The sequence below is a fragment of the Aspergillus ambiguus genome (assembly GCF_047715705.1).
Source record: "Aspergillus ambiguus strain CBS 117.58 unplaced genomic scaffold BDV59scaffold_7, whole genome shotgun sequence".
Classification (NCBI taxonomy): domain Eukaryota; kingdom Fungi; phylum Ascomycota; class Eurotiomycetes; order Eurotiales; family Aspergillaceae; genus Aspergillus; species Aspergillus ambiguus.
In genome coordinates, this window is record NW_027395520.1 from 650,536 (window position 1) to 675,912 (window position 25,377).

The 25,377-nt window shown below is 52.9% G+C and overlaps 13 protein-coding genes and 1 non-coding gene across 14 annotated transcripts; 8 read left to right on the forward strand and 6 right to left on the reverse strand.

The window, feature by feature from the left end:
* Positions 1–147: 147 nt before the first annotated feature.
* On the forward strand, positions 148–2,040 carry BDV59DRAFT_156040 (aconitase family protein). The gene has a single exon (XM_073687438.1). It carries the CDS (start codon positions 296–298, stop codon positions 2,006–2,008), a length of 1,713 nt encoding a protein of 570 aa, XP_073550265.1. The 5' UTR covers positions 148–295; the 3' UTR covers positions 2,009–2,040.
* A 31-nt stretch (positions 2,041–2,071) lies between these two features.
* On the reverse strand, positions 2,072–3,947 carry BDV59DRAFT_200143 (major facilitator superfamily domain-containing protein; the record flags this gene model as incomplete). Its single annotated transcript, XM_073693513.1, has 8 exons — positions 2,072–2,422; positions 2,469–2,708; positions 2,778–3,135; positions 3,188–3,352; positions 3,403–3,478; positions 3,529–3,633; positions 3,696–3,720; positions 3,771–3,947. The coding sequence occupies 8 exons, from the start codon at positions 3,945–3,947 to the stop codon at positions 2,072–2,074; spliced, it is 1,497 nt and encodes a 498-aa protein (XP_073550266.1).
* Positions 3,948–4,388: 441 nt separating this feature from the next.
* Positions 4,389–5,980, reverse strand: BDV59DRAFT_211714 (major facilitator superfamily domain-containing protein; the record flags this gene model as incomplete). Its single annotated transcript, XM_073695858.1, has 2 exons — positions 4,389–5,651; positions 5,702–5,980. The coding sequence occupies 2 exons, from the start codon at positions 5,978–5,980 to the stop codon at positions 4,389–4,391; spliced, it is 1,542 nt and encodes a 513-aa protein (XP_073550267.1).
* A 248-nt stretch (positions 5,981–6,228) lies between these two features.
* On the forward strand, positions 6,229–7,284 carry BDV59DRAFT_156058 (dienelactone hydrolase family protein). The gene is made up of 5 exons (XM_073687439.1): positions 6,229–6,355; positions 6,403–6,734; positions 6,783–6,844; positions 6,890–7,105; positions 7,157–7,284. The coding sequence occupies exons 1-5, from the start codon at positions 6,262–6,264 to the stop codon at positions 7,197–7,199; spliced, it is 747 nt and encodes a 248-aa protein (XP_073550268.1). The 5' UTR covers positions 6,229–6,261; the 3' UTR covers positions 7,200–7,284.
* A 49-nt stretch (positions 7,285–7,333) lies between these two features.
* Positions 7,334–8,353, forward strand: BDV59DRAFT_200146 (ketopantoate reductase family protein; the record flags this gene model as incomplete). Its single annotated transcript, XM_073693514.1, has 1 exon — positions 7,334–8,353. The coding sequence occupies one exon, from the start codon at positions 7,334–7,336 to the stop codon at positions 8,351–8,353; it is 1,020 nt and encodes a 339-aa protein (XP_073550269.1).
* A 292-nt stretch (positions 8,354–8,645) lies between these two features.
* On the forward strand, positions 8,646–9,529 carry BDV59DRAFT_174053 (uncharacterized protein). Its single transcript, XM_073689007.1, has 2 exons — positions 8,646–9,172; positions 9,229–9,529. The coding sequence occupies exons 1-2, from the start codon at positions 8,686–8,688 to the stop codon at positions 9,384–9,386; spliced, it is 645 nt and encodes a 214-aa protein (XP_073550270.1). The 5' UTR covers positions 8,646–8,685; the 3' UTR covers positions 9,387–9,529.
* BDV59DRAFT_t67 lies at positions 9,476–9,546 on the reverse strand. Its single transcript has one exon. It is a non-coding gene; the product is annotated as a tRNA-Gly (tRNA).
* A 136-nt stretch (positions 9,547–9,682) lies between these two features.
* Positions 9,683–13,002, reverse strand: chsA (chitin synthase I). Its single transcript, XM_073689008.1, has 5 exons — positions 12,619–13,002; positions 10,918–12,555; positions 10,469–10,870; positions 9,919–10,422; positions 9,683–9,866 (listed from the first exon to the last, which is right to left on the reverse strand). The coding sequence occupies exons 1-5, from the start codon at positions 12,757–12,759 to the stop codon at positions 9,852–9,854; spliced, it is 2,700 nt and encodes an 899-aa protein (XP_073550271.1). The 5' UTR covers positions 12,760–13,002; the 3' UTR covers positions 9,683–9,851.
* A 23-nt stretch (positions 13,003–13,025) lies between these two features.
* Positions 13,026–13,897, forward strand: BDV59DRAFT_156091 (uncharacterized protein). The gene has a single exon (XM_073687440.1). It carries the CDS (start codon positions 13,232–13,234, stop codon positions 13,724–13,726), a length of 495 nt encoding a protein of 164 aa, XP_073550272.1. The 5' UTR covers positions 13,026–13,231; the 3' UTR covers positions 13,727–13,897.
* A 171-nt stretch (positions 13,898–14,068) lies between these two features.
* On the forward strand, positions 14,069–16,622 carry BDV59DRAFT_211717 (amino acid permease/ SLC12A domain-containing protein; the record flags this gene model as incomplete). The annotated part of the gene is made up of 4 exons (XM_073695859.1): positions 14,069–14,075; positions 14,166–14,210; positions 14,991–15,393; positions 15,449–16,622. The coding sequence occupies 4 exons, from the start codon at positions 14,069–14,071 to the stop codon at positions 16,620–16,622; spliced, it is 1,629 nt and encodes a 542-aa protein (XP_073550273.1).
* A 98-nt stretch (positions 16,623–16,720) lies between these two features.
* Positions 16,721–19,312, reverse strand: BDV59DRAFT_191925 (Zn(II)2Cys6 transcription factor; the record flags this gene model as incomplete). Its single annotated transcript, XM_073691971.1, has 10 exons — positions 16,721–16,991; positions 17,034–17,283; positions 17,349–17,529; positions 17,595–17,773; positions 17,833–18,103; positions 18,158–18,605; positions 18,669–18,693; positions 18,765–19,036; positions 19,090–19,212; positions 19,272–19,312. The coding sequence occupies 10 exons, from the start codon at positions 19,310–19,312 to the stop codon at positions 16,721–16,723; spliced, it is 2,061 nt and encodes a 686-aa protein (XP_073550274.1).
* A 1,986-nt stretch (positions 19,313–21,298) lies between these two features.
* BDV59DRAFT_211720 (amine oxidase) lies at positions 21,299–23,461 on the forward strand (the record flags this gene model as incomplete). The annotated part of the gene is made up of 3 exons (XM_073695860.1): positions 21,299–21,340; positions 21,394–21,825; positions 21,876–23,461. The coding sequence occupies 3 exons, from the start codon at positions 21,299–21,301 to the stop codon at positions 23,433–23,435; spliced, it is 2,034 nt and encodes a 677-aa protein (XP_073550275.1). The 3' UTR covers positions 23,436–23,461.
* Positions 23,462–23,579: 118 nt separating this feature from the next.
* On the forward strand, positions 23,580–24,419 carry ltpA (tyrosine protein phosphatase LTP1). The gene is made up of 2 exons (XM_073689009.1): positions 23,580–23,696; positions 23,751–24,419. The coding sequence occupies exons 1-2, from the start codon at positions 23,627–23,629 to the stop codon at positions 24,317–24,319; spliced, it is 639 nt and encodes a 212-aa protein (XP_073550276.1). The 5' UTR covers positions 23,580–23,626; the 3' UTR covers positions 24,320–24,419.
* BDV59DRAFT_174064 (demethoxyubiquinone hydroxylase family protein) lies at positions 24,420–25,373 on the reverse strand. The gene has a single exon (XM_073689010.1). It carries the CDS (start codon positions 25,323–25,325, stop codon positions 24,570–24,572), a length of 756 nt encoding a protein of 251 aa, XP_073550277.1. The 5' UTR covers positions 25,326–25,373; the 3' UTR covers positions 24,420–24,569.
* Between the last annotated feature and the right edge of the window lie 4 nt (positions 25,374–25,377).

Sequence of the window (25,377 nt, forward strand, 5' to 3'; positions counted from 1 at the left end):
TTCAAGAGTTGTTGACTGCAATCAGTCCTGATCATTCTTGACGTGTTGGGCAACCTTGAGTCCCTCGTATCCACTCGGTGGATCTTGCGGGCGCGTGACCCACCGTATTTCGGCTAGCAAGATGTGGTGGCCGTTCCCTTGTCTGACACCTGGTCTTGGACTATACAACCATCTTGAGACCATCTCGAAAGACTTCCAATCCATTTCATCCACCATATTCGATTTGTGCCACATATAGGCCCTCCACGCTAGCATGTATATCTGACCTATTACGCCTAGTATCCACTCCAACACCATGAACCTCCGAGGCCAATGCCTCGTCCCCGGAACCGCCTCGGCGGAGCTCCTCTACTCCTCGACCGGATTGAGCTTCTGGGGCGGAGTTGACCCAAGTACCGGACGGATAGTGGACCACCATCATCCTCTCAATGGGCAATCGATAGTCGGCCGGGTCCTCGCCATCCCATGCGGCCGAGGCTCCTGCTCCGGAAGCACAGTGATGCTGGAACTCCTTCTAAATCAACATGCACCCGCTGCGTTGATATTCGAACAACCCGAACAAATCCTAACGCTGGGGGTGCTTGTCGGGAATGCCCTCTTTTCCCAGTCAATCCCTGTCCTCATCCTGTCTCCTGCCGACTTCATCCATCTCCGTACTCACCCCTTCGCCGCTATCCGCGGCGACCAAGTCTCCCTCAGCGAAACCCCCCTCCCGCGTCTCTCTCTCCTCCCAGATCCCCTCCCAAGCACCATAGCCCTCACCCCAGCCGACGAAGCCACTCTCGCCGGCCACCACGGCGCGGCCTCTAAAATCGCCCTCGAGATCATCCTCAGCTTCGCCGCCATCCAAGGAGCCGAGGCCCTACTCGATGTCTCGCGCGCCCACATCGACGCCTGCATCTACACCGGGCCCGCCAGCCTCGCCTTCGCGCGGAAATTCCTCGCAATGGGCGCACGGTTCGTGCTCCCCACCACCCTCAACGCCATCTCCATCGACCAGCGCCGCTGGCGCGAACTCGGCATCGACCAGGCCCTCGCGCACGACGCCGACGCCCTGGCCACCACCTACCTGGCCATGGGCGCCCAACCAAGCTTCACCTGTGCTCCGTACACGCTTGATGGCGGCCCACAGCCAGGCGAAGACATCGGCTGGTCCGAGTCGAACGCCGTCGTCTTTGCGAACAGCGTTCTCGGCGCCCACACGCAAAAGTACCCGGATTTCCTCGACGTGTGTATTGCCCTGACAGGGAGGGCGCCCTTGGCCGGGTGTCATCTGCCCGAGGGCCGGAGGCCGGCTGTTCGTGTTGACGTGACGGCGGCGGCGGTGGCGTTGAAGCCCGGCAATGACGCTGTGTTTCCACTGCTGGGATATGCCGTTGGGAAGTATGCGCAGCATCGGATCCCGCTTGTATGGGGCGTCGACAGCCTCGGTGGGATGCGAGTGGATCTCAAGGCATTCAGCGCGGCCTTTGGCACCAGCGCGTCGGCCGCGATGTTCCACATCAAAGGCGTAACGCCGGTGGCGGCGCAGTTCGAAAAAATCGAGGATGAACTCCCCCGGGAGGAGATCGGGTTGGAGGATTTGGCTGAATGCTGGGAGAGCCTCAACTCCGCTCGCGACTCGTCCGTTGGGCTGGTGTCGCTGGGAAATCCGCATTTTTCGCTGGAGGAATTCGCACGGCTTGCGGGGCTGTGTATCGGCCGGAGGAAAAGCCCCTCGGTCGAGTTCATCGTCACGACTAGTCGAGACACCTACGACCGGGCGCGGACCGCTGGGCATCTTGCGGTGTTGGAGGCCTTTGGCGCGAGTATCATCACCGATACTTGTTGGTGCATGCTTGGCGAGCCGGTGATCGCTCCCTCTGTGCGGAACATCATGACCAACTCTGCCAAGTATGCTCACTATGCTCCGGGGATGGTGAATCGTGGAGTGCATTTTGGGAGTCTGCGGCAGTGTGTTGATGCAGCCTGCGGCGGGGAATGCATTGCTGTTCCGCCGTGGGGCTGAGGACAGTGATAGAGGTGATGTGGACAGGAAATACATTCTCATTATGCGGGTGCCCTTAGCAAGCTAACAGTTGTATCTAAAACTCCGGTCCTCCTTGTCGGTCACGTCCGCTCCGGGGCGAATTTCGTCTCCAGCGATACCCTGTGCCAGCTCCTGGTCGCGCTTCTTGTTGTCACTCGCGCAGATGTACCAGTAGAGACCGGTCACGACGAACAGAAGACACCAGGTCACAATGGCTGTCACTACGCCCTCAAAGTACTTAGGCTTGTGCTGCCATAGCTGTGGGGCGGCAATGCAACCGACGCAGTACCCGATGAAGAATAGGCTGTTGACGACGGCGCGCTTCGTGTTGCCCTTGACGTTAGAGGCGCTCAAACTTAAGAGGACGGTCATCACGTCGGATATGATGGAGGCCTGGCGGTCAGCAATTGGTATGTTCATATGGGGAAGTATGTCATACCAGCCACGAAGCCACCACGAGTCCCCATTTGGTAGACAGAGGCAGCTTAAGTAGTAGGACGTTCCCGATGAGAGGCGGGATAGTCAGGACCATGACTATGAGAGACCTCTTCTGGGGGAGGAGAAGACACCCAATCACGGCAATCCAGATAAAGACAATCTGCACCGCTCCCGACGGAGATCCGTAAAGAACGGTGTGGAACTTGTCGTATCCGATGTTGTTGATCACGAGGGAAGCAAACTGCGCGTCACGGTCGTCCATCAGTTTCCGCTACACTTTTGCGCAAGCAGGCAGCGCCGGGGATCTCACTGTAAGCACCGAGGACTGCATGGTGACGAGCAGTCCAAATGCGAAAACGAACCAAGACTTGATATCAAAGGCGGCCTCCTTGAGCTGCATCCACGAGAACCGGGTGAAATCGCCGCCCTCGCGATCTGCCACCATGCGCAGCTTCAGGACCTCCTTCTCGCGCTTGGTCAGGAACCACGCATCGTCAGGCCCATTCGGCATGAGGATGTAGAACAACACCCCAAAAAAGGTCGTCAGCGCGCCGCAGACGAGGAAAAGGACCCTCCACGGAGCCAGTCCGAGGCTGGAGTTCTTCCCAATGCCGTACATCAGCAGCGAGCCTATGACCTGGGCCAGCCCGTTCATGGTGACCCAGAGACTGAAATGTTGGATTAATATTGCCATTGAGGGTGCTGGATAGGATTGCATACCCGATCCGCAGGGGGTGGTCCTTCTTTTGGTACCAGATGCTGGTGATGGTCACGAATGCCGGGCTCACGGCTCCTTCGGCGAATCCAAGAAGGAAGCGCACGGCTGCGAAGCCAGCAAAGCTGTTTGGGGCTGCGAGACACATACAAATCGCGCCCCATACGATGCTACATATATGGTTAGTGGGAGGTTATTGTGGTTGGTTTGCTTGGCTTACACGGTAACCCCGACAAACTTGGTCAGAGGAAGCCGGCTCATAAGGTAGATAAAGGGGTATTCGGCGACGAGTTGGCCTAGGTGAAATTTAGGGCCTGTACTTAGAGTCATCGGAGGGCCTGGTTACCGATGTAGAAGATCGAGGAGCACCAGGAATACTGGCTCCCCTTGAGGTCGAGGTCCGTGATGAGGTCGAATACGGCCGCGTAACTAAGACTTTGTTTGTCCAGATCTATTATGATACTGTCAATCAAGAACCACCCGTGGAGTTACAATTATTCTTTGGTTTCGTACATTGGAGGAAGAAGACACTGCACAGCTGTCGCAAAGTCAGGTATAGTGCCCATATCGCAGACCAGGATGTCTTACCATCGGCAAGATAACCATATCAATCTTCTTTAGCACACGACGGTCCTCTTCTGAAGTATAGGCAAATTCACCTGCCAGACGGTCGTCACCCTTCCCTGCATCCAACTGCATCTCTTTCTCCTCTTTTCTGTCCGAGGAACTCATGTCGCACGGTTGGTCGAACTGAGGGGTAGCCATCATGCAACATCGCCTGGACGACAGCAGGTCAACACAGAATTTGATTCAGCACACAGTAGAGGTGAATGATGTTCGGAAAATGCAAGGGATGGATCCTCTTTCCTCTTGAGTCTATTTAACCCCTGCAGCAGCGACCATTGCCGACGGTAGCATCGGAGACCTCACCGACCAAGAGCTCTGAGGCTAGTCCCCCTGATAGCTCACTAGGAATAGTTCCCGTTTATCTCTCCTGTAGAGAGGGGGAAGATAATGCCGGGTACTGACACCCGAAGGATTGACCTTCTCCGCATCTTATCAAGCATGCTGGTTAACGATTTTGGTAAGAGAGACGAGGCCCAGAAAGCGGTATATATTCAAAGATGAGTATTATTAGATAGATATCACACAACTGGATATCTCGTGCCTATTAGGGCATTTATCCATTTCTCAATGTCTAATTCGCTAAACGGTCGAACCGTGTCGTTCTTCGCGCTTTATGCGCAAGTCCTCCCTCCAACGGTGGCCACGTCGATATACCAGCCATAAACACGGACTGAAGGCCGCCCACACTGCGGCGACAAAAGTGCCTGTCCAGCCGATCCCCATACAATCAATCAACGGGGACGCCAGGGCGGCGGCGCCCGCAGCGAACAAGCAACGCAACAAGTTATTCGCCGCCTGGGCGGTGGCGGCGCTCTGGCGGTGGGTGTCCACGATCAAGCTGCTGAGGGTGGTGAAGGCCCCCACCATCAGATGGCCGGTAAAGAACAGCATGACGATGGGGCCGGCGAGCGAGGTGCGAAAGTTCATGACCCAGCCGTAGGCGATCATGCACAGACACGAGGCATATAACAGCGGCATGGTTACAGCCAGACGGGTGCGCTCTATGTTGAAGTTCCGGATGTCCTCCTGGCGATTCTTGACAATGGGCAGGTTTTGGATGCGCGCTTCACGCTTGAAGTTCCAGTCGAGCACGGGGCCCACGGTCCACCGTGAGGTCAGACTGCCGATGCCGAAGGGGAGATAGCATAGGCCCACTTGGATGGAATTGAAACCGAACTGGCTCTCCAGCTGAGCAGACAGGGTACTTATCACGATCATGTACCCGCTGAATATCAGCGCGCCGAAGACGAGAATGGTACCGGCTTCCTTCTCCAACACGATTTGGACGGAGGTGAGGGGATTTGGTCGTTTCTTACGGGTCTCAAGGGAGTCATAGTCGATACCTTTTTGTCTCTTGTCGGAGAAGCAGTCATGGGCGAGTGCCCACAGAGGACGATTCCATGGCGGGGGAGAAACTGAGCCGTTCCCGACGATGACTCGACAGGTTTCAGGCATGAAGATCAGGACGATGGACAGGAAGACGCCCGACAGGATGGCCAGGAACCAGAAGATCCATCGCCAGCCGAGAAAATGGTCGATCAGACCGCCGATGACGGGGCCAATTGCGGTTCCCAGGGTGGTTCCGATACTCGCGTATGCGATGTACTTGCCTCGTTCTGCTCGGGTGGAGATGTCGGCGACAACGGCGACTCCTATCACGACGGTGCCACTACTCCCGGCGGCTTGAACACAGCGGAGCACCATCAAGGCGGCATAGCTGCTCTGGAGAGCGAGACCGATGTTTGCAGCAAGATAGACGACGAAGCAGAAGATGTACGCGGGACGTCGTCCATAGACATCAGAAAACGACCCGGTGAAGGAGGGGGCGATCGCTTGGAGGATCTGTCATGATCAGCACGATTATATAGTAGAGGCAGCTGATATGAGAGTACCAGATAGGTGGTGACAGTCAGGTTGATGAGGGAATTGGACACATGCATCTCCCTGGCCAGCGCTGGCAAGGAGGGATAGTAGATGCCCGCGGACATGGGAGAAACCATGCCCATGAACGAGGCGCAAAGCATGACGGCGATTTTGCGACGTTCCGAGAGAACACAGTAGGGCACGTCAATGTCATCTTTGGGATCGTGCTGTGAAGGGATTTCCCTGGAGTCCTGCTGGGGTTGGATATCAGGGGAGTTCTTTTCCTCTTCTTGGACGTTTGAAGCCATGGTCCCCTGATGCTGCCGAATTGGGCTTCCCCCAGGAGGATATAGATACTATATATATACCTGGATATATCAGTACAGATAGAAATATAGAAAATCTCGAGTCCTGCCCCCCAACAAGAAATCAATCAATCAATCTCGTTGAGCCCGGTTCAGGCCCGGCACCGGCAGCCAGGGGCTTTGTCATCCCGGTTCCGGTGATCTGCCACCTACTATATCTACCTCTACTTCTACATCTATGTACTTCTACATCTACTTCTACATCCCACTACAACATCACAATCATGTCCTGCGACGCCTGTCAGACCATTCCTCCCCTCGTTCCCCATGGTTACTCTCCCAAAGGCTCCTACGAGACTATCGCCGGCCTTAAGACATGTATACAACTTCTCTCCACCTCCCAACAGCTTTACTGACCGGTGCAGATGTGACCGGGCCCAAGGATGCCTCTGCCGGTGTTGTCGACATCTACGACATCTTTGGTATGGCTATCCAGACCATCCAGGGTGCCGATATCCTGGCCACTCGTTTGAATGCACTTGTTCTTGTGCCCGATTTCTTCCACGAGGCGGCTGCAAAGCCTGAATGGCTTCCCGTCAACACCGACGAAAAGAAACGTCTCCTCACTGAGCTGATGGAGAACCAGGCATCCATTCCGAAGAATGTCGAGGTCCTCCGCGAAGCCGTCAACGTCTATCGCTCGGTGTTTCCGTCAGTGGAGAAATGGGCTGCGCTGGGGTTGTGCTGGGGTGGGAAGGTGAGCTACTTTTCACTCCTGTCTCATTATATGCTCATCTATCCGAAGGTTGCTGTCCTCGCTTCTGGTCCCGGGGCCCCTTTCATCGCCAGTGCCCAAGTGCATCCCGGGTACGTACGTCCGTCGAAGCCTTTCCAATTCTAACCCTATCCCAGACGCATGGACAAAGCAGACGCCGAGAAATTGACTACCCCGCATATGGTCCTCGCGTCCAAGGATGAGCCAGGCGACGTCGTCCAGGACTACAAGAATATCATCGACGCCAATGGAATTGGCGGCCACGTCGAGACCTATTCTACCATGTGGCATGGCTGGATGGGGGCGCGAGCCGATTTGGACGCGAAGGAGGCGTCGAGTGAGTACCTTCGCGGGTATGTCTGTCCACCAAGTCACCACTGGGACACCGATACTAAGGATCTTAGATACACGCAAGTTGCCGACTTCTTCGAAAAGTACCTCCTGTAGAGGAATACATGTACATAGCTTGCGATCCACGGGATGAGTCAGAACCACGGAACTAACTAGCTAAATCAAATTAATCCCCACTGATATCGGTTCTCCAACACTTTAATCCTACACGGACGCCGTACTCGACACCCATGCCATCACCACCGTCCGTTCTCCTCTTCGGGGTCGGCAGTATTGGGGCTGTCTATCTCCACCAGCTCCAACAGGCCGGCTGCATCGTCACAGCCGTGTGCCGATCCAACTACGACGCCGTCCAAAAGAATGGCTTCACCCTGCGGAGTGAGCGGTTCGGAACCATCACCTACCGGCCAGACCACCTGGTGCGGACCGTCGCCGACTGCCCTGCCGACGCCGTATACGACTATCTCATCGTGACCACCAAATCCTTCCCCGCCACCAGCAACAGCAACAGCGACAACTCCCAACGCCAGCCCCTCGCCGCGCAACTCCAACCCGCGCTGGCCGGGCGCCCCAGCACCACCATCGTGCTAGCACAGAACGGCATCGACATCGAGCCCGAGATCGCGACGGCCTTCCCGGCCAACCCGCTCCTCAGCGGGGTGATCTACCTGCCCGCGACGCAGACCGCGCCAGGCATCATCGAGTACCCAGAGACGCTGAACCTGCTGGAACTGGGGACGTATCCGGCGGATGCGCCAGCGGCGCACAAGGCGTCGGCGCGGCGACTGGCCGACTTGATGATCCGCGGCGGCGGCGAGGTCGCCATCCTTGACGACATCCAGACAGCGCGCTGGTCGAAGCTGCTCATCAACGCGTCGTGGAACCCCATCTGTGCGCTGGCGCTGTGCACGGACGGCGACTTCCTGCGCTCGTCGGACCCGTTCGCGCACGACCTGGTCTGGGGCATCATGATGGAGATTGTGGCACTGGCGCGCGCCATGGGCGTCGCCGGGGTGGATGAGGCGGCGGCGGAGAAGCGGTTTGCGATCGCGAAGCGTCGCGCGGAGGCGATGACCGGCCGCGAACCGAGTATGCTACAGGATGTGCGTCAGGGACGGCTGTTCGAGGTCGAAGCGATTGTGGGGAATACCGTGCGGGTTGGTCGCAAATGGGGCGTGGCGATGCCGCGGTTGGAGACGGTGTATGCGTTGGCAAAGGGACGGTATGATTCGATGGTGAGGGAGGGTTAGACCGGTTGTACATAGGAGATTAGAGATACTTTTGTGGGGTGGTGTAGATGACGATGCACTATGTAGCAGCGCATGCGAGATATATACCTTAGCGTTCAGCCCACGCATATGCCAGATGCTCAATACCGAATCACCCAAGATTTATCTAGTCCAGAAAACAATACTATATATCTATTCTGCATGGATCCAGCCTTTGATGCTGACATGAACCATGGATGCCAAGTGGACGTATACTTTCCTTACCGCATGCGGACCAGACCAGCATCTCCCGGTCTCCTGATCCAGATCCACACAACAACGAACGACAACATCAACCTCCCTCCCACCACGCAATGGACTCCCCCGATCCCACCCCCGATCAGCCTCCGGTCATCAACTACATCCTCTCGTTCCTCCTCGTCGGCGTCGCCTGGGGCTTCACTACCCCGTTCATCCGCCGCGCCGCCGCCGACTTCAACGCGCGCCAGGAACAACACGCGCAGCCCTCGCAACCATCATCGTCCCACCCCGAAACAGAAGGCGACGTCCAAGAGCTCGAAACGCGAAACACCTACACGGACCGCAATGCCTCCGATCGCGACTCCAACGCCGACTCCGACTCCGACGAAGAGGACCAGCCTCCGCCGCCTCCGCCGGCGGCTTCATCCCGGCCAGCCTGGATGCAGTCGCGGTCAACGACACAGTCCTCCTGGCTGCGAACGAAGATCGTCTCGGTGTTTTGGACGGTGGTGAATCTGTTGCGGACGCCGGCGTATGCGGTTCCGTTGGTGATTAACCTTACGGGCAGTGTGTGGTTCTTTCTGTTGGTTGGGAAACATGGTGTGTTCCTCCTTGCTATTCTGATGGGTGCAACGCTAATATGCTGGTGTCGATAGAACTGTCCTTGACGGTGCCTTTGGCGAATTCGAGTGCGTTCCTGTTTACGGTGCTTGGGGAGTGGTATGTGGAAGGGAAGGTCATTGAGAAGGAGACGTGGGCGGGAATGGCGTTGGTTCTGGGGGGGATTGCCATCTGCGTACAATCGAAGACGTAGTGATCATTTAACTGATTTTGTAGCACTCGAGCCATGGAATTTAAAAAAAAAAACATATCAAGTGTTTAAAAGAAACACAAAAAGAAAAGTGCATCATCCGTGAATCGAACACGGGCCTCATCGATGGCAACGATGAATTCTACCACTAGACCAATGATGCTTCTTAGTTGGTGGAGTGCACTGTTATGACTACATATATCTTGCAGAGAGTAAGTAACCATCAAAATCATGCACCCATCGTCTGTACAATAACCTACAAACACTCCTACGGAGAGCAACGCAATATGGTACATACCATTAGATATATCTACATACAATACATCCAATCCATCTTTATCATCAATTGCCTGCGTCAGCATCATGAGAAATCGTGTCATAATACCACATAGCCCGCTGTGGTACACCAATCCCATGCAGTGTCATACAAGTTGAATCAAATCATACACGCAAAGACGGGATGCGTGATCAAACACCCCGGAACTGCACACACGTTAGCAACCATCCCGGCGCCAGAACCAGAGGGCAAACCTACCATCCGAACAACCAAGTACCACATCGCACCGATGAACTTGAAAATCGACAACGCCGCCACGCTCCACAGCACCACCGCCATGTAGATGGTTGCCCGCTCGTTCGACATCGAGTCGTCGCTCTTGCCGTTCTCGAACTGGTCCAGGCCCGCCGCGCTCAGCACCACGGCGCCCAGGGCAAAGTTGCAGAACACCCACACCAGCACGACCGCACTGCGGAATCCCTTGTAGTAGTCCGCTTGGCGCTCCTCCTCCGAGATCACCTGCACCTCCTTCGGGGGCTTCTGCGCAAACTTGACCAGCTCTGCGTCGTACTGCGCGTTCAGATCGCCGTCGTCCTGCGGGATGTTCACGTCAACCTTGCCGCCGGGCTTGAGGTTCGCAGACGGCAGCTTCTCCGCCTTGTCGTCACCCTTCGTACCCCATGTGATGTCGTGGGTATTGCAGAAGGCGTAGATGTTCAGCACGTTGATGTACGTCGGGGTCAGCAGGATGTATTGGAGGAACTGGTCCGGTTAGAAAAACACTCAGCCAGGGAAGGAGGGAGCTTACGCAGGTGAACATGTGCCAAGGATCGAGGAAGATGAAGGACGCGATGAACCACATGACATACGTCGACCCCAGAGACACAATGATCGAGAAAAACTGGTAGTTGGTGAACAAGGTGGCAAACGAGAAGTCTTGTTTGCCAACTTGTTCCTGGATCGACCGCACCGTGACGAACACGGCAGCGAACATCAGATAGATCATAATTCCAATCCAGAAATAGACCATGGTCATGTAGAACTTGTTGGATCCTCCAGGTCGGTTACCTAGTGACAGGACGAAGCAAGTGACCAATGTCGCGAGATACAGCCATTCAAACACCACGCCGAGTACCTTTCCTGCCGTCCCAAGGAGGTTTTTGGCACCAAGATACGTGGTGAGGATGTGGAAGACCAAGAAGAAATTACCCTGAGGGAGTTAGTAGCGAGACGCCACGGCTGGCGGGGATTACTTACAATATTGAACCAAGCAAACAGCATCGCAATCGTCTGGTAGATGAACTCAATCAGTAGCATGAATTTCCGCAGGGCGCTGTGGTCACTTCGCCAGATCTGGTAGAAATGGGTGATGGAGTAGACGGCCGCGAAGAAACTACCGTTCAACCACCGACGACGCTGAAGAATAAACTCGGCCATACGATCAGGCACGTCGGTCTCACCGGTCGAGGATTTGACGTATTGAAGAAGCCAACGACAGTTGCGCTTGCTCACAATCTCGAAACAGAGGATACGATCCTCCGCGAGATACATATTGGCGGTGAAAATGCCGGCATTAGCGCCGTGCATCTTCTCACCCAGGAAATACCGCTCCAAAGGACCCTGGCCGTTTTTGTCATTCTGCAGGGCGACATACCGGTATGCCGAAAAGGCACCGGGCAGCACTGTAATGAATCCGAAGGCCGATTCCAATGGTTTGTCAAGGATATTGCTTAGCTTGTACTCAAAGTTCTGGCCCGCAACCAGCGGGTTCCAGAGCTTCTTTCCGTGATCCAACATGACCTTAATTTCACCACAGGCGCCTCCACACATCGGTTCCACATCGAATGCCTTCCACAGGTGGTAGATGGAGTCCTTCCCGGGGCGAGTACCCGCGTCCAGGAGGACACAGATGTTCGGGTCCAGCACGCGGCCGAACGCCTGGAAGAACCAGCGGTGGGAGTTGATCTTCTTTTGATTCTTTTCCTTCAAACAGAAGATCATCTGGACCGGCACGCCGCTGCGCTGTTTAAGGTGCACCTGCGTACCTTTCAGCTCCAGACCAAGCTGTGTCGTGTACTCGTAAATGTGTGCCGTCACATCCTTGCCGTTGACTTGTTGCTTGGCAATACCATCCTGGTAGACACCCAGGGCGGCCATGACGGCCCGTGTCCGCGGATTGATCTTCGCACGACCATCGCTGATCACGCAGACGACAATTTTCTTCCACGCGTCCTTGCCCCAGGTCTTGCTGTGGGTTCTGGAGCACATGTGCTCGATGTTCTTGAACACGCCGATCAAGGTTCGCGCAAAGAGGAAGTCATCCTCGTTGTACATCGTAATGGCGATGAACAGCTCCGTATGGCGGGGCTTGGCAAAGAGCTTTTGGCGCAGGGTAAAGCGTTCCTCGAAGAAATCGGCGGGGTCGCAGGTGGCTGCGGAGTAGCGCATGTGGGTGAACTCATCGCGTCCGGGAGGCTCAGCATGAGGCACCTGAGAGAGGAGTTTGGGGGCTATGGGACAGTCGAGGACGAGGTTACCATTGAATAGTTGGACCTCTTTGACCGTCTTCCACCGTTTGATTGGGGCAGGACTAGGCGTATGAGTGAGCGTGGGGTCATCCTGGTATTCGTCGCTGTAGGGATCCGGTCCGAATGGGTTTTCGGGCTGCTGTAGGATGGGAACGCGATCGTCACCGTAGGGGTTCTGATGCTCAGGGTATTGGCCAAGGTCATAGTCTTCGTGCGGAGAGAGGGTGGGCTGGTAGGGTTGGGTGTAGTAGGCATCATGGTGAGCCTCCGGATCTAGGGTGTAGTCGTAACCAGGGTAATTCGGCCCATGGTGGTCTTCATAAGCTTCATTGTGTCCGTATGAATGCGGCAGTCGTTCAACAGAGTACTAATGTGGAAGAACCATCCGTCAGCGTGTCATCCCCTGTGCACATACCACCGGGATGCTCACCGTGGGTTGTTCGGCCAGCATATCACTCGAATTGGGCATCTGCAGATGCTCGCGAGGCGCATAGGGGTTATCTTCGAGCTGGTAGCCATTCAGCGGCCGACCGGGCGACGGGGTCCGGTTGTGATAATGGGAGGGATCCATGATGGGAGAGCGACTGTCGTTCTCCCCATAGGGGTCTCCTAAGCGCCAATAATGTCAATATCGACTGAGCGACGGGAACACAAGGAAAATAACAGAAAGACCGAGGCGATCAGGGAGTCGAAACATGCACGGACGCGACAGACGATTGACTGCGACAGTGCGATCTGATTCCCCGCTGGACGGCGTTTCAGAAGGAAATTGATGCGGAGAACGCAGGACAAGGGGGAAAACTCACCCAGGCGATTGTACGACATGGTTCCAATGGGAGGCCCCTACGCGATTTCTGGCTAGGGGCTGGCTGATTGCGAATGATGGATAAGATTAGGCCAGGCGGACGGGTGGAATGTGAACAAGCGTCAATAGTCCGAAGCCGCGATTCTCGGCGGAGGTTTCGGGAGGAAAGCGAGTGGAGAGAAAAGAGCAGGCAGGCGTTGCGATAATTAAGGAGAACCCGAGGGAGAGATTATCGTGAATGCCTGGGACCGCGCCACAGAGCGAAGGGAGAGAGGGAAGAAGAGCTGAAGAGTGGATGAAGAAGTGGACGTTGCGGAGGAGGATGTTGTGGTTAGTCAGCGTCTACCTGGTAGTTAACTCACCACAGGCATCTACATCTGGTATCTCCTACTGTCGTTCTACTCTTCTCTCCTCTACACTCCTACACTCCTTACTTCTCGACTTCCTCCTGAATCGATTCTGCTGTCCGGTACTCAGTTTCATCGCAGGAGCAGCATCCCCTGAAACATTGCCTAGCAACCATCCGTGGATCCTCTTTCCCCACTGCCCGTCTCTGGGCCAACAACAATTAACCCACAGCCACTCCATTGCGTGGCGGTTCCTTGGTCCACCTCCCACGGTCCATCTGACGTTCTTTTTTTATCTCGTTGGCTGGAGCCTAATCTCAGGTGCCATGTTCACGCCTCAGCCCTGTCAAATCATGTCCATCGGAATTTCGGGTCGTGGCCTGTGATCTTAGGGTTTAGGGACTCGTATCCTCATCGTATCGGATGCCCCAGAGTGCGTCATTTGACCGGCCGGAAGAATGAATGCATCATGCAGCATTTTCCGCAGTATGATCTTCATAACCGGTTAGTCACGTTCACTGCATGTGTTCTTGAATTCTAAGTTCTATGCATTGCTCTATCGGTGTTGCCAGACTATTTATACTGGATGGAGTACACGAGAACAACAGTGAAGACGTTGGATGGTAAATGATACAATGCTCAGATAACTATCAAGATATCCATTCCTTCAACCGAGAAACTATGACTTAGTCCATATCATCCACCGTCGCTTGCTCTGACCATGGCCCATGAACAGTATCTCTCTTTTTAGAACGTCAAAGGCTCGCTTGGTAGACTCTTCTGTTCATTTTTCAGCACCATCCGAATGCGCTCCAGGAGCTCCAGCAGATACTCGGTATACTCGGTGTATAGCTGAGACAATTGCTGATAGTACAGGGCCAGTCAAGACTGTCTCATCCCTCGCCAATAGGCGATCTCGGCTGGAACGGCGTCACCGCGCTGATACGTTCACGGCCGCCGAGGACCTCAATGCTTGATGCTCCCTGCACCTTCCTACATGACGACCGCAGTTACCTTTGATCCGATGAGATTCCTACCTACAATAACCAGGCTGCGAATTTTCTTATATTCCCAGAAGGTGTACAATTGGCGGTCTCCATAACCATATCAAAGCAGTCGACAGCATCGTCGCACAGACGAAAGGACAACTACCATGAAGACCTGATCTTGTGTGCCACGGAAAAGTCCAACAGGGGAGAAGAAGGATAAGGCACCATGTATACTATCTTTGATCAAACAAACGTAGAACTTTCAGAACCTCCCGGTTATTTCTTTCGTTGGGACACGACGATACTAGTAGTGCTTTTCGGGGCATATTCTGTCGAACACACAGAACGGGCAACGCCATGAAGGTTAGTTGGACCGTCATTATACCATTTGATCTTTGTGGGAGTCGGTAATAATGTAAGGGGTGAGGTTCATTTCTCCTTCCCACAATGGAACGGTTCTCACATCACAACCACTACAATCCTATAGAACATATTTCTCGAAGGTCCTCGTTGAAGTCTTCGTTCTAAGCCGTTGCCTTGCTTACAATGTCGTCTTTCGGCAAAGAAAAGGAAACCCCCCTCTCACGTCCCAGCGGCCAGAACTCCGCCCAACACGATGGAGAAGCAGTCCGGGAGCACGGAGACATCGTCTCGCCCCAAGAGAGCTGTAACGGGCTGCAACGAAAACTTGACAACCGACAGATTCAACTGGTTGCAGTGGGGACGTCAATTGGCACAGTTCTGTTCGTGAACATTGGTCACGCACTCGAGAAGGCAGGTCCGGGCAGTCTCCTTTTAGCCTTCATCATCCAGAGCACCATGCTGTCCACAGTCAACAACTGCATGGCAGAAATGGCTACGTATATGCCTATTACTGGCGGTTTTGTCCGTATGGCTGGCAAATGGGTAGATGATGCATTCGGCTTTATGGCAGGATGGAACTTCTTCTTCTACCAGAGCATCATAGTTCCATTTGAAATAACTGCGTTGAGCATTGTTCTCTCATTTTGGACCGACAAGATCCCTCCGCCAGCTGTCTGTGGGGTATGCATCGCTCTCTATATGTGAGGCTCTCCGAGGCCCATCATTCGTGTGCCAGCTAATTGTTTTTGATGTTAGATTCTTGAATGCCATGGCAGTCGGGGTTTACGGTGAAGCAGAGTTCTGGCTTTCGATGGGAAAAATAATCCTCATCCTCATGATGTTCTCATTCACATTTATCACCATGCTCGGAGGCAATCCTCAAGGCGATGCCTACGGCTTTAGGTACTGGGTTTACCCAGGTGCATTTGCCGAATACATCACTGCTGGAACCTCTGGGAAATTCCAAGGTTTCCTAGCCGCACTTTGGGCAGCTGCATTGGCCTGTGTTGGACCAGAGTTCATTTCGATGATTGCCGCCGAAGCTAAACACCCTCGAGTATATCTAAATAGGGCTTTCAAAACAGTCTACTGGCGCTTCTGTGTATTTTATGTTGGAAGTGCCCTAGCTTGCGGCATTGTCGTGGCCTACAATGACATAGAGCTAGTCGCCTCATCGTCTGGTCAATCGAGCGCCGCTTCACCTTACATTATTGCCATGGGGAACCTCGGAATTGGCGTACTACCACATTTTGTCAATGCTTTATTAATTACCTCAATATTTTCGTCGGGCAACGGCTGTGCGTACTACGCGACAAGGTGCCTGTATGGGCTCGCCCTTGAGGGAAGAGCGCCGCAAATTCTGAGAAAATGTACAAAGAATGGAGTGCCCATATATTGTCTTGCAGTTGTGATGGCTTTCCCCTTCCTTTCTTTCCTTCAGCTTTCAAACGATTCGGCAATGGTTCTGTCATGGCTCACCAGCCTGGGTACTGCAGCGATTATTATCAACTACGTCGTTATTTGCACAACATACATCTGCTTTCACCGGGCGTGTATGGTCCAGGGCGTTGACCGCTCAAAGCTGCCATACACGGGCTGGTTTCAACCCTGGTGTGCTTATATTGGTCTTACCTGGATGACTACGGTGGTTCTCTTTTACGGCTACACATCCTTTGAGCCATGGAATTTAAGATCTTTCTTCCTCCATTACACGTTGCCAATTTTGTCGCCTATTCTTTACGTTGTATGGAAGCTCATCCATAAAACTACCTTCGTCCGCCCGGAGGATGTGGATCTCAATTGGGATTCTCTGCAGATCACAGCGTACGAAGAGGCTCTGAGTGCTACCGAGAGCCCAATAAATTTCTGGAGAGAGATTTTCCAGCTATTTTCTTTAGGAGAATGCAAATGTAACAGAAACAGATCTTGAATATAGGGCCCCTAAATTCGCTGATATCGATGTATACTCGATCTTAAATATAATAACCAAACTGAGGCAGCGGCCATTGTCTTAAGCACGCACCCAAATCAGCTTCCCATAAAAGGTGCAGCAATTTCGTCATATAGGCTGGCGATATTACCATCCCTAAGCCACCCAGACACAGGGTCTAGACCGCTGGCAATTTCGGCGTTTCCAATCTGATCTATTATGGACAAAAACTCGTTGGATGATATGCCGATACTGTCTAGAGCATCCAAGTCAGTCGGTGCCTCCGGATCAACAGATGGCAAGATCTCCATGTCATTATGGCTCAGATCTGCCTCAGGTGCAAGACCTTGCTCTTCGCGCTCATCAGATCTGTTATTATCGAGATCTACTGGGGCTTGTCCAAAGCCAGACAGAGTCAGTATCTGCAAACCCTCCTCTCTTACTCTCTCGTTTAGCTCGTGGAATAGGCGCTCTAGGTGCTTCAATTCGTTCTTCCGAACCCTCGCTATCTTATTCCCCCTTGATATCATCTCGTCAAGAATCTTGTGCCCTTGTTCGGAGTACGATTGGGCTACAGCGTCCGGCTGGAAAAGCGCGTTACCCATGGTGAGATGGATAGCAGCGGCGTAAGTAAACTCCAAATCAAATGGTAAGAAGACCTCTAGAGAAGCGTATATCAATAAAGGTGCTGATGTGGGATGCTTCTGTAACTTTGGTATAACATACCAAGGAATATATTTTCATCGGATAATATGTTAAGTATTGTCACTGCTGACTTGATGCCGGTGGATATCAAAGATCTGGGGAGCGCTAAGAATCCCTGCCAGTCCTCCTCCGCGTGTCCCAATTTGTCGAGCCGCTCCTTCAGCACAGAGAGAAGCAGTGGTCTGGTGGCAATAATAACGCACTGGTTCAGGGTTATTAGACATATGGACGAACCCAAAAGACTCAATAGAGATTTGTGTGGAATACCTGGTGATACAGCAAAACTATATGCCTCGTCTCCTGAGACACTGTCTCTGTATCCATCTTCTGGAATTTTCCAGGGATCACGGCTTCCATCTCTTCCGCAAACCCGGCCATTGTTTGCAAGATATTTCTTGTACTCTCCAGAAAGGTACCGAGTTGGGTCTTTTCTGTCTTATATATTGCTATAATTGGAAAAACCGTCAGCACATTACCAAATTAAAACAACACATGAGAGACTCACTAGCTACGATTGAGGAGAGCATCTGTGATAGCTTCACCTGAAGATTGAATACTACGGCCTGCGGGCTTTCACACGGGGCACTGATTAGAGTGGAAATCACACAGTCTTGAGTAATTGTTGGGAGCCCTAGCGAAAAAGACACTTGATGGTCCAGAATATACAAGGTCCACCAAATACTTTCGCACCGGGCCACGATTTTTGGGCCAAGATCCTCCTCAGGAAGTCTGGTATGCAGTCCTTCCAGCTGCGCAATACGTACCGCTTGGCCAACCTAACCAAATCCCCGTTGTCAGTAGAAGTGACGCCATTTGCGGGGGGAGCTTACGTAGAGATGAGCATTTTCTCTATGGTCTATTGCGTATAGATAGAGCGCTGCTAGTGCCAATGCTTCAATTACCATCAGGCTATCCCTTCCAGTCGATGTGTCGACTGGCATGATTGACATAGCGCGCACGAAAAATTTGGACCCAGGTGCGTCGTGTCCATTTGGTCGTGAAAGAAACGCTTTGCCAAAGGCGAGGATTAAGAGAAACTGGACGAACCATATACGTGACTCGGCGGTTTCTTCCTCGGAGTTATTGTAAAATGCAAGAATATGAGAAACAAATGAGTCTTCGTCAAGGAACCGATACGCTTGTCCAAGGTGCAGCTTGGTTATGTTCAACATATGGAGAGCGTAGTCAAGGGATGGTAACTCAGCGGAGCAACCGGATGTGGGGTCACGAGTCCAGTCCAAAGGGTATATGTCGCCATCTAAATGCATCTCTAGCGGACTGGCTTCATGGCTTAGGCCAAGCCTGTCAGTCATCATGACATTGAGTCGAGTAGTGAAGGACCATGCTGATGATGGAGCAAGCCAAACTATTGTGGTTTCTCAGTTTAGAAAAATTAAAAATAAGCATATAGGGAGAAAAACAAGAGGGTATGCATACTCCAGTTTCGCTTGTTGGGTCGACGAGTGTCTGAGAGCACTGTTGTCGGCAATGTAAAAGGACTAGTCCAGATGCTACAGCTGTAACCATTTGTCTGCGAGGCATGGGAGTCCTTTGGTTGGGACCTTGCCGTTTCGGAATGTACACAAACACCGTCCGATCCAGGTCTGTCGTTGATATTGCTTTCGATTTCGACAGGGCCATTCCGGGTATGGCTCACTCCAGTCAAACGCTGTAGCTGTTTGATATGGGTCTGCAGTCGGCGGAGATATCTGATTTACGATCAAAACCCCGTTACTAGATGTAAGGATTGCTAAATACGCACCTCTCGGACACAACGACTTTGCTAGTTGCCCCCGAAAATTCGCATTGGACGGACCGTCGTTGACACCTGGTACATGGCTTACTGCCGGAGCATTTTACCTTGCTCTGACGGCATGCAATGCATCTGGCAATCCATTCATCAGCGTTCTATTTATATATGGACTATATCAGAAGGGTTCTCACGCGTTTGGGGTTCTTTTTTGACTTCTACGGGCTGTCTGCATTATTCCCAACTGGCCACAGTCAACGCAGCAGGGACGACAGATCCGATTGCGCAAAACTCGACAGAAAGATTCTATCAGACCACAGCTGGGAACATTATCAAGAACCTCGACGCGACATGCGGGGTTATCATCTATCTGGGCGAATCGGGCGGGACATTTTTACCCTTTCTGGGTGCGCCAGCCGATTTAAGTATGTGGATGTTGCTCAACCCAATTATTACAGCCACGCTGGTTTATAACTGTAGATATACCAAACCAAATTTCTTGCCACAGTTTTAAAAACGCCAAGAAATCTTTATAACGAACTTCAGAACGTATCACACATCAAGCAACAAAAACAGCCGAGAGAACTAAGATGCCGTTATGTTGAAATCCCATCACTATTGTCTCTGAAAGCTATCATGAGATCATTCTGTCTTGTGGAATTTTGGTTCGCATCATCGTCACCGTGGACTTGTATATTGAAGGGTATGGGAAGCATAAACTCCTTCGCCGTCCCATTTGATATATGCACTACTACATCTGATCCAGTTCCTCGTGGAAGTAATTGCCAGCCTCGAATTTTCAGAGCTCAGATTCGGTGAGCCGGAGGACTTGTGAGGGTATTCGCTCATGTCCTATATTTAGATTTTTATTACTCCAGCCACTTCAGAAAGGCTGCTCGGGTCTCTGTAGACTCGAAGGTGTTGTAGGAGGCATATCCTAGAGTTCCCTGCTGATGGGCCTTCGGGCAGGAGGTATCAAAGGTATCAGAAGGTAGACCGAGAAGCTACTATAGGCTTGTAGCAATGAGTTAGACCAGGTTCAAAAGTAGTTAAAATTGAATTGATTGTCTGCTGTCTCACGGGTCATGGGACAGCTGCGCGGCAAGCGAGCAAGGGTTTCTGGGAAATTCTTCGAAGAGCCATGCCGGAATGATTTGGGGCAAAATAGGGAAATTATTTCTGACACGCTGCGCACAAAGGCAGATAGATCTGATTCGATGAAGCGCAACGAATGTGGTGAATGCCTCGGTGGCGTTGACACCGTGGGGAAGGGGAGATGGCCGTAAATATACTCATGGATACCTTCATTAATGGCCTCTCCACTGGCTATTAGCTTCGTAACAGGCTCGTACCTACCAAACCCGAGCCGAACCGAACCGATCTTACAGGGTCGGGTTAGCATCCGATTCCTGTGCTATTTTCGACCGACTAACCCAGTGATATCTGGAAATACAGGGGCACGATAGGGAGTAGCAGATCAGCAATGAATAGCCAATCTTGTGTCTGTTGCAGAAACCCCTACGCCCTCGACTCTGACTGGAGGAATACCAAAGTGCCCTACCTAGGGTATCGGTTGTAATCCGACTCACGATACGAGGCCACTCCACTATTTATGCACCAACCGATCTGCCAGGATGGAAGAGGTCACAGAAAGGTTGCCCTGCGATAAATATGTGATGCATCTCTTGTCGGGGGGAAGAGATAACTATCTAACATTGTCTCTGAGCTCGATCATTTACCATCTAGTATGGTTCCAGCCCGCTGACGAACTACACATTATCAAGTTTGACTTACATACGACTCCAAGAAACCCAAATAAAGCCCCGTAGCTTTCATGGCTCGAGAAGAAAACAATCTATGCGATTGAAATGTAGATGACATTATCACCCGGCCCAAGGATAAGCAGTAAGCCCTTGGCCCGAGTTCGGGATCTTAATCAAATCACATCCCAACAGTCGGCGCCGCGGCCAAATCAACTGATCAAGATTTATCTCCCGAGAAAATCCCCTAAGGGATGGTCGAGGCGAGAAGGAAGCGGAGACGGATTCAAGCTTAACCTTTAGAGTCGCGATTGACATGGAAGCGCCGGCTATTCTTTACCTTAGCGGATGCCCCGCAAGGGATGGTCCATAGCTTCGATGCATTTAAACGGGCGTTCTGGATTCATTCTTGTCTACAACTACGATAGCAAGTACCATTCAGAACTACAGTAACAGCCATCATGCATCCCTTCGATCCCCTCACGCCGGGGGAAATCTCCAAGGTACGAGTTCTTCAAATACCGTGAGAGCCTACTTACAATTGCCTTCGGTCTAGTCTGCGACGGTTGTTCGCTCGCACTTTTCTGGACAGAGTCTAGTCTTTCGGGTGATTACACTGAAGGAACCACCTAAGAAAGAAATGATCCCGTTTCTTGAAATGGAACACCGTGGACAGTCCCCATCTACCCGGCCCGCTCGCACTGCTCATATCCAAGTCATTCGTCGCAACGATAGTGGGGTCAACGAGCTAATTGAGCTCCTGGTCGATCTGCAACGTGAAGCAGTCACCCAGGAAGAACACCTTGTGGGGAAGCATTCCTACATTGACCCCGACTACATGAGAGCAGTAGAGACTGCTTGTATGGCCGATCAGAGGATTCAAGAAGAGATAAAGAAGCTCCAACTGCCCACGAATGCGTCCGTTATTGTCGAACCGTGGGCCTATGCGACGGATGGCATGAACGATATGACCCAACGCGTTACCATGGTGAGCATTTCTCCGCATAGCAGGTAATTTTTGTCTGATATATCCGACAGTGCTGGTTTTACATGAGATTACTGGATAACCTCGACGCCAATTACTACGCATATCCACTTGATCTGTGCGCCGAAGTCTCTGAACAACTGCTCGTCACCAAAATCTATTATCTACCGTCGTCTCAAGATGACCGGCTCAGCGAGCAGGGGGAGCCGTTTGATCGTCGGAAAATCCATTCCACAGCAGCCAGCGAGTACCATCCCAGCTTGCGGCCACCACCACGGAATACTACGAAGCCCTATCACGTTGTCCAGCCTGAAGGGCCGTCGTTCGTAGCCCATGGGAATCTCATCTCCTGGGAGAAATGGACTATGCGCGTGGGGTTCAATTATCGAGAAGGTTTGACGCTGCACGACGTCCGATATGATGGGCGCAGCCTCTTCTACCGTCTGTCTCTGTCTGAAATGTTTGTACCCTACGGTGATCCCCGCGCCCCATATCCTCGGAAAGGAGCTTTCGACCTGGGGAATGATGGCGCGGGTATTAATGCCAACAATTTACGACTCGGATGTGACTGCCTTGGTGTCATCAAATACTTTGACGGATGGCATAATACTTCATCGGGAGAGCCAATGAAGCTACCAAATGTGGTTTGCTGCCACGAACAGGATGATGGGATTCTCTGGAAACACACCAATATTCGCACACAGAATCCGGTGGTAACTCGTTCTCGAATCTTGGTTCTCCAGACCATCATTACCGTTAGCAACTATGAGTACATATTTGCCTTCCACTTTGGACAGGACGCCTCGATACACTACGAAGTCCGTGCTACAGGCATCCTATCGACGTGCCCAATCAAGATAGGTGACAACGTGCCGTACGGCACGGTCGTCGCTCCAGGTGTTCTCGCACCGTATCATCAGCATCTTTTCTGTCTCCGGATGGATCCCGCCATTGACGGCATCGCCAACTCGCTTCAGGTGGAAGAGTCCCATGCCCTACCGGTCAACGATCCATCCATCCACAATCCGTTTGGGGTGGGATATACTACGAGCTCAAAGTATGTCACGGATGAAGGGGGCCTCGATCTCGACTTCACTACGAATCGCACTTTCAAGATCCTCAACGAGGAAAAAGTCAACCCTATAACGGGCACTCCCGTTGGGTTCAAGCTTCTCCCTTGCTACAGCCAGATGTTACTGGCACACCCAGATTCGTTCCATTCCAAGCGATCTGAGTATGGCGAACATGCAGTCTGGGTGACCCGATACGATGACGACGAGATGTTCCCAGCCGGGCGGCATACGATGCAGTCGAGTGGAGGAAACGGCATCAATTCTGCAATTGCTCGACGCCGGAATGATCCTGCCAGTCCAACGACCGTCCGCAACGAGGACATCGTCGTGTGGCACACATTTGGGTCCACGCACAACCCTCGCATCGAGGACTGGCCCGTCATGCCATCGGAAAAGATGGTAGTTGGGCTGAAACCGGTGAACTTCTTCACCACAAACCCCGGCCTGGACGTGCCGGTGTCAACCCAAGAGAGAAACCGCAGTGTGTTGGTGGGAGGCGAAAGCTACCAGTCGTCGTCAGATGCTTGCTGTAGACTTTAGAGGCTTTTTTTAGTGGGACTCATGGTAGAGCATTGATAGAATGAAGGGCTTTATACTTCGAATCCGAGAGGCTCGCACGGGCCACTCGCTTATCGATAAAGAATCTTCGGGGGCGAAACCCCTCTTTCCTCCTTCATCCCCATACTTCTAGAAACTCCATATCTCTACTCCATACTCTACGTCCATTCACAATGACCGCCTCACAGTCCTCCTCCGCCGGTCGCCAGGTCAGCGTTCTCTTCGTCTGTCTCGGCAACATCTGTACGTCCCCCTCGTACAGTATCAACCTTTGCCTCTAACCCAAGTGCACCGTAGGCCGCTCGCCCATGGCGGAGGGAGTCTTCCGCAACATGGCTGCATCTCATGCGCTCATCAAGGATATCGACTCTGCCGGAACAGGCGCCTACCACACGATGGAGCCCCCGGATTCACGTACCATGTCGACGCTCCGCAAACACGGCATCAAGAACTACAATCACGCCGCCCGGAAAGTCACCAAGGAAGACTTCCTCACCTTCGACTACCTTCTTGCTATGGACAAGTACAACCTGCGCGACCTGCTCGATGTGCGCGAATCCGTCATCGCATCGATGAACAAGTCGGCCGGTGGTGCGTCGCGTGGCTCCAAGGGGACCCGTGCTGCGACCGCGGCGACTCTTGCGGCTAGTGGGGATGCGGGCGCAAAGGTCGCCGAAGTGCGTCTGTTCGGCGATTTCGGGGCCGGTGGTGTGTTGCATGAGCGTGTTGGTGGGGGCGAGGTCGTGCAGGACCCTTACTATGGGGGAGTGAATGGGTTCGAGGAGGTCTATCAGCAGGTGGTGCGGTTTTCCAAGGGGTTCTTGGAGTACGTGGAGAAGGACCAGGGGACTGGATTGGAGAATTAGGTCGGTGGGGGTTGCAAGGTTGAGACGAGATTGATACCCCGTGGTTATATAGATCATTATAGATTGGCTTGAGCGTTGAAGCGAGACGCTTTTCAATAGACCGTCAGGCCTGTGGCTTATTACATGTGCGTGGGCCTCTACATACAGCACGGCGTGGTCTTCATAGGGACGAGGTTATACGGGAGCAAATACATGTACATGGCTATAATACAGGCAATCCAACACTATACAATTCGCGACTGCTGGAGAATCAGATCTTCTCGCTGATCTTGATCGCCGTTCGACAGCCCAGTCGGATAACGTTCACCAACGGATCATACGGCTGCGCTTCTTTTGAATCATTCTCCACGGCGTGATCGAGATGTTCCAGCTCCTCGTCCCGGATTCTCCGGAATGTGTCCACCATCTCCTTCAACTCCTCATCGAGCTCTTCCCCGCGGCTCTCCGCGTCGGCCTGCCACGACAGAATCTCCCGGACTTGCTCATTATAATGCGAGCCGATCTCCGTCTCGACGGCTTCCGTACAGGCCATTGCTGCCTCCCGTCCTAGCGCACCCGTGGACCACCCCAGAAAGGTCGCCGCCATTTCCCATACGGGATACATGGCTGTAGGCCGTACACGGTGTTTCGCAATCATCTGATTGAAGGTGCTGAAGTGACCGGCCTCCTGGTCGTACATGTGCTTCATCAAGGGCCGTAGGTGGGGATGCGAGCGTACGACCTGGGGGGTTTGCGCGGTGTAAATTAGGGTCGCAGCCAGTTCACCGGCCTGGTTGACTCGCAGGGCACTGTCGAGGAATTCACGCTGCTGTTGACTGAGTACATATTTCGGTTTCGGGGAGTCGGAGGGAGAACTCTCGGGGGATGCGGTCTTATCCCATCGTAGGAACTGTTTGGAGGCCGTGGAATGGTACGAACGGTAGGAGCTCGGGTGGTACCGGAGGGTGGAGGGGGCGAGGAAATCGAGCACGAGAGGACGATGACATTGGCGGGCGAGAGAACCCATGGCGAGGACGGTGCAAACGACGGAAGAAGCCCCTCCGCAGCAAGATCGTGCA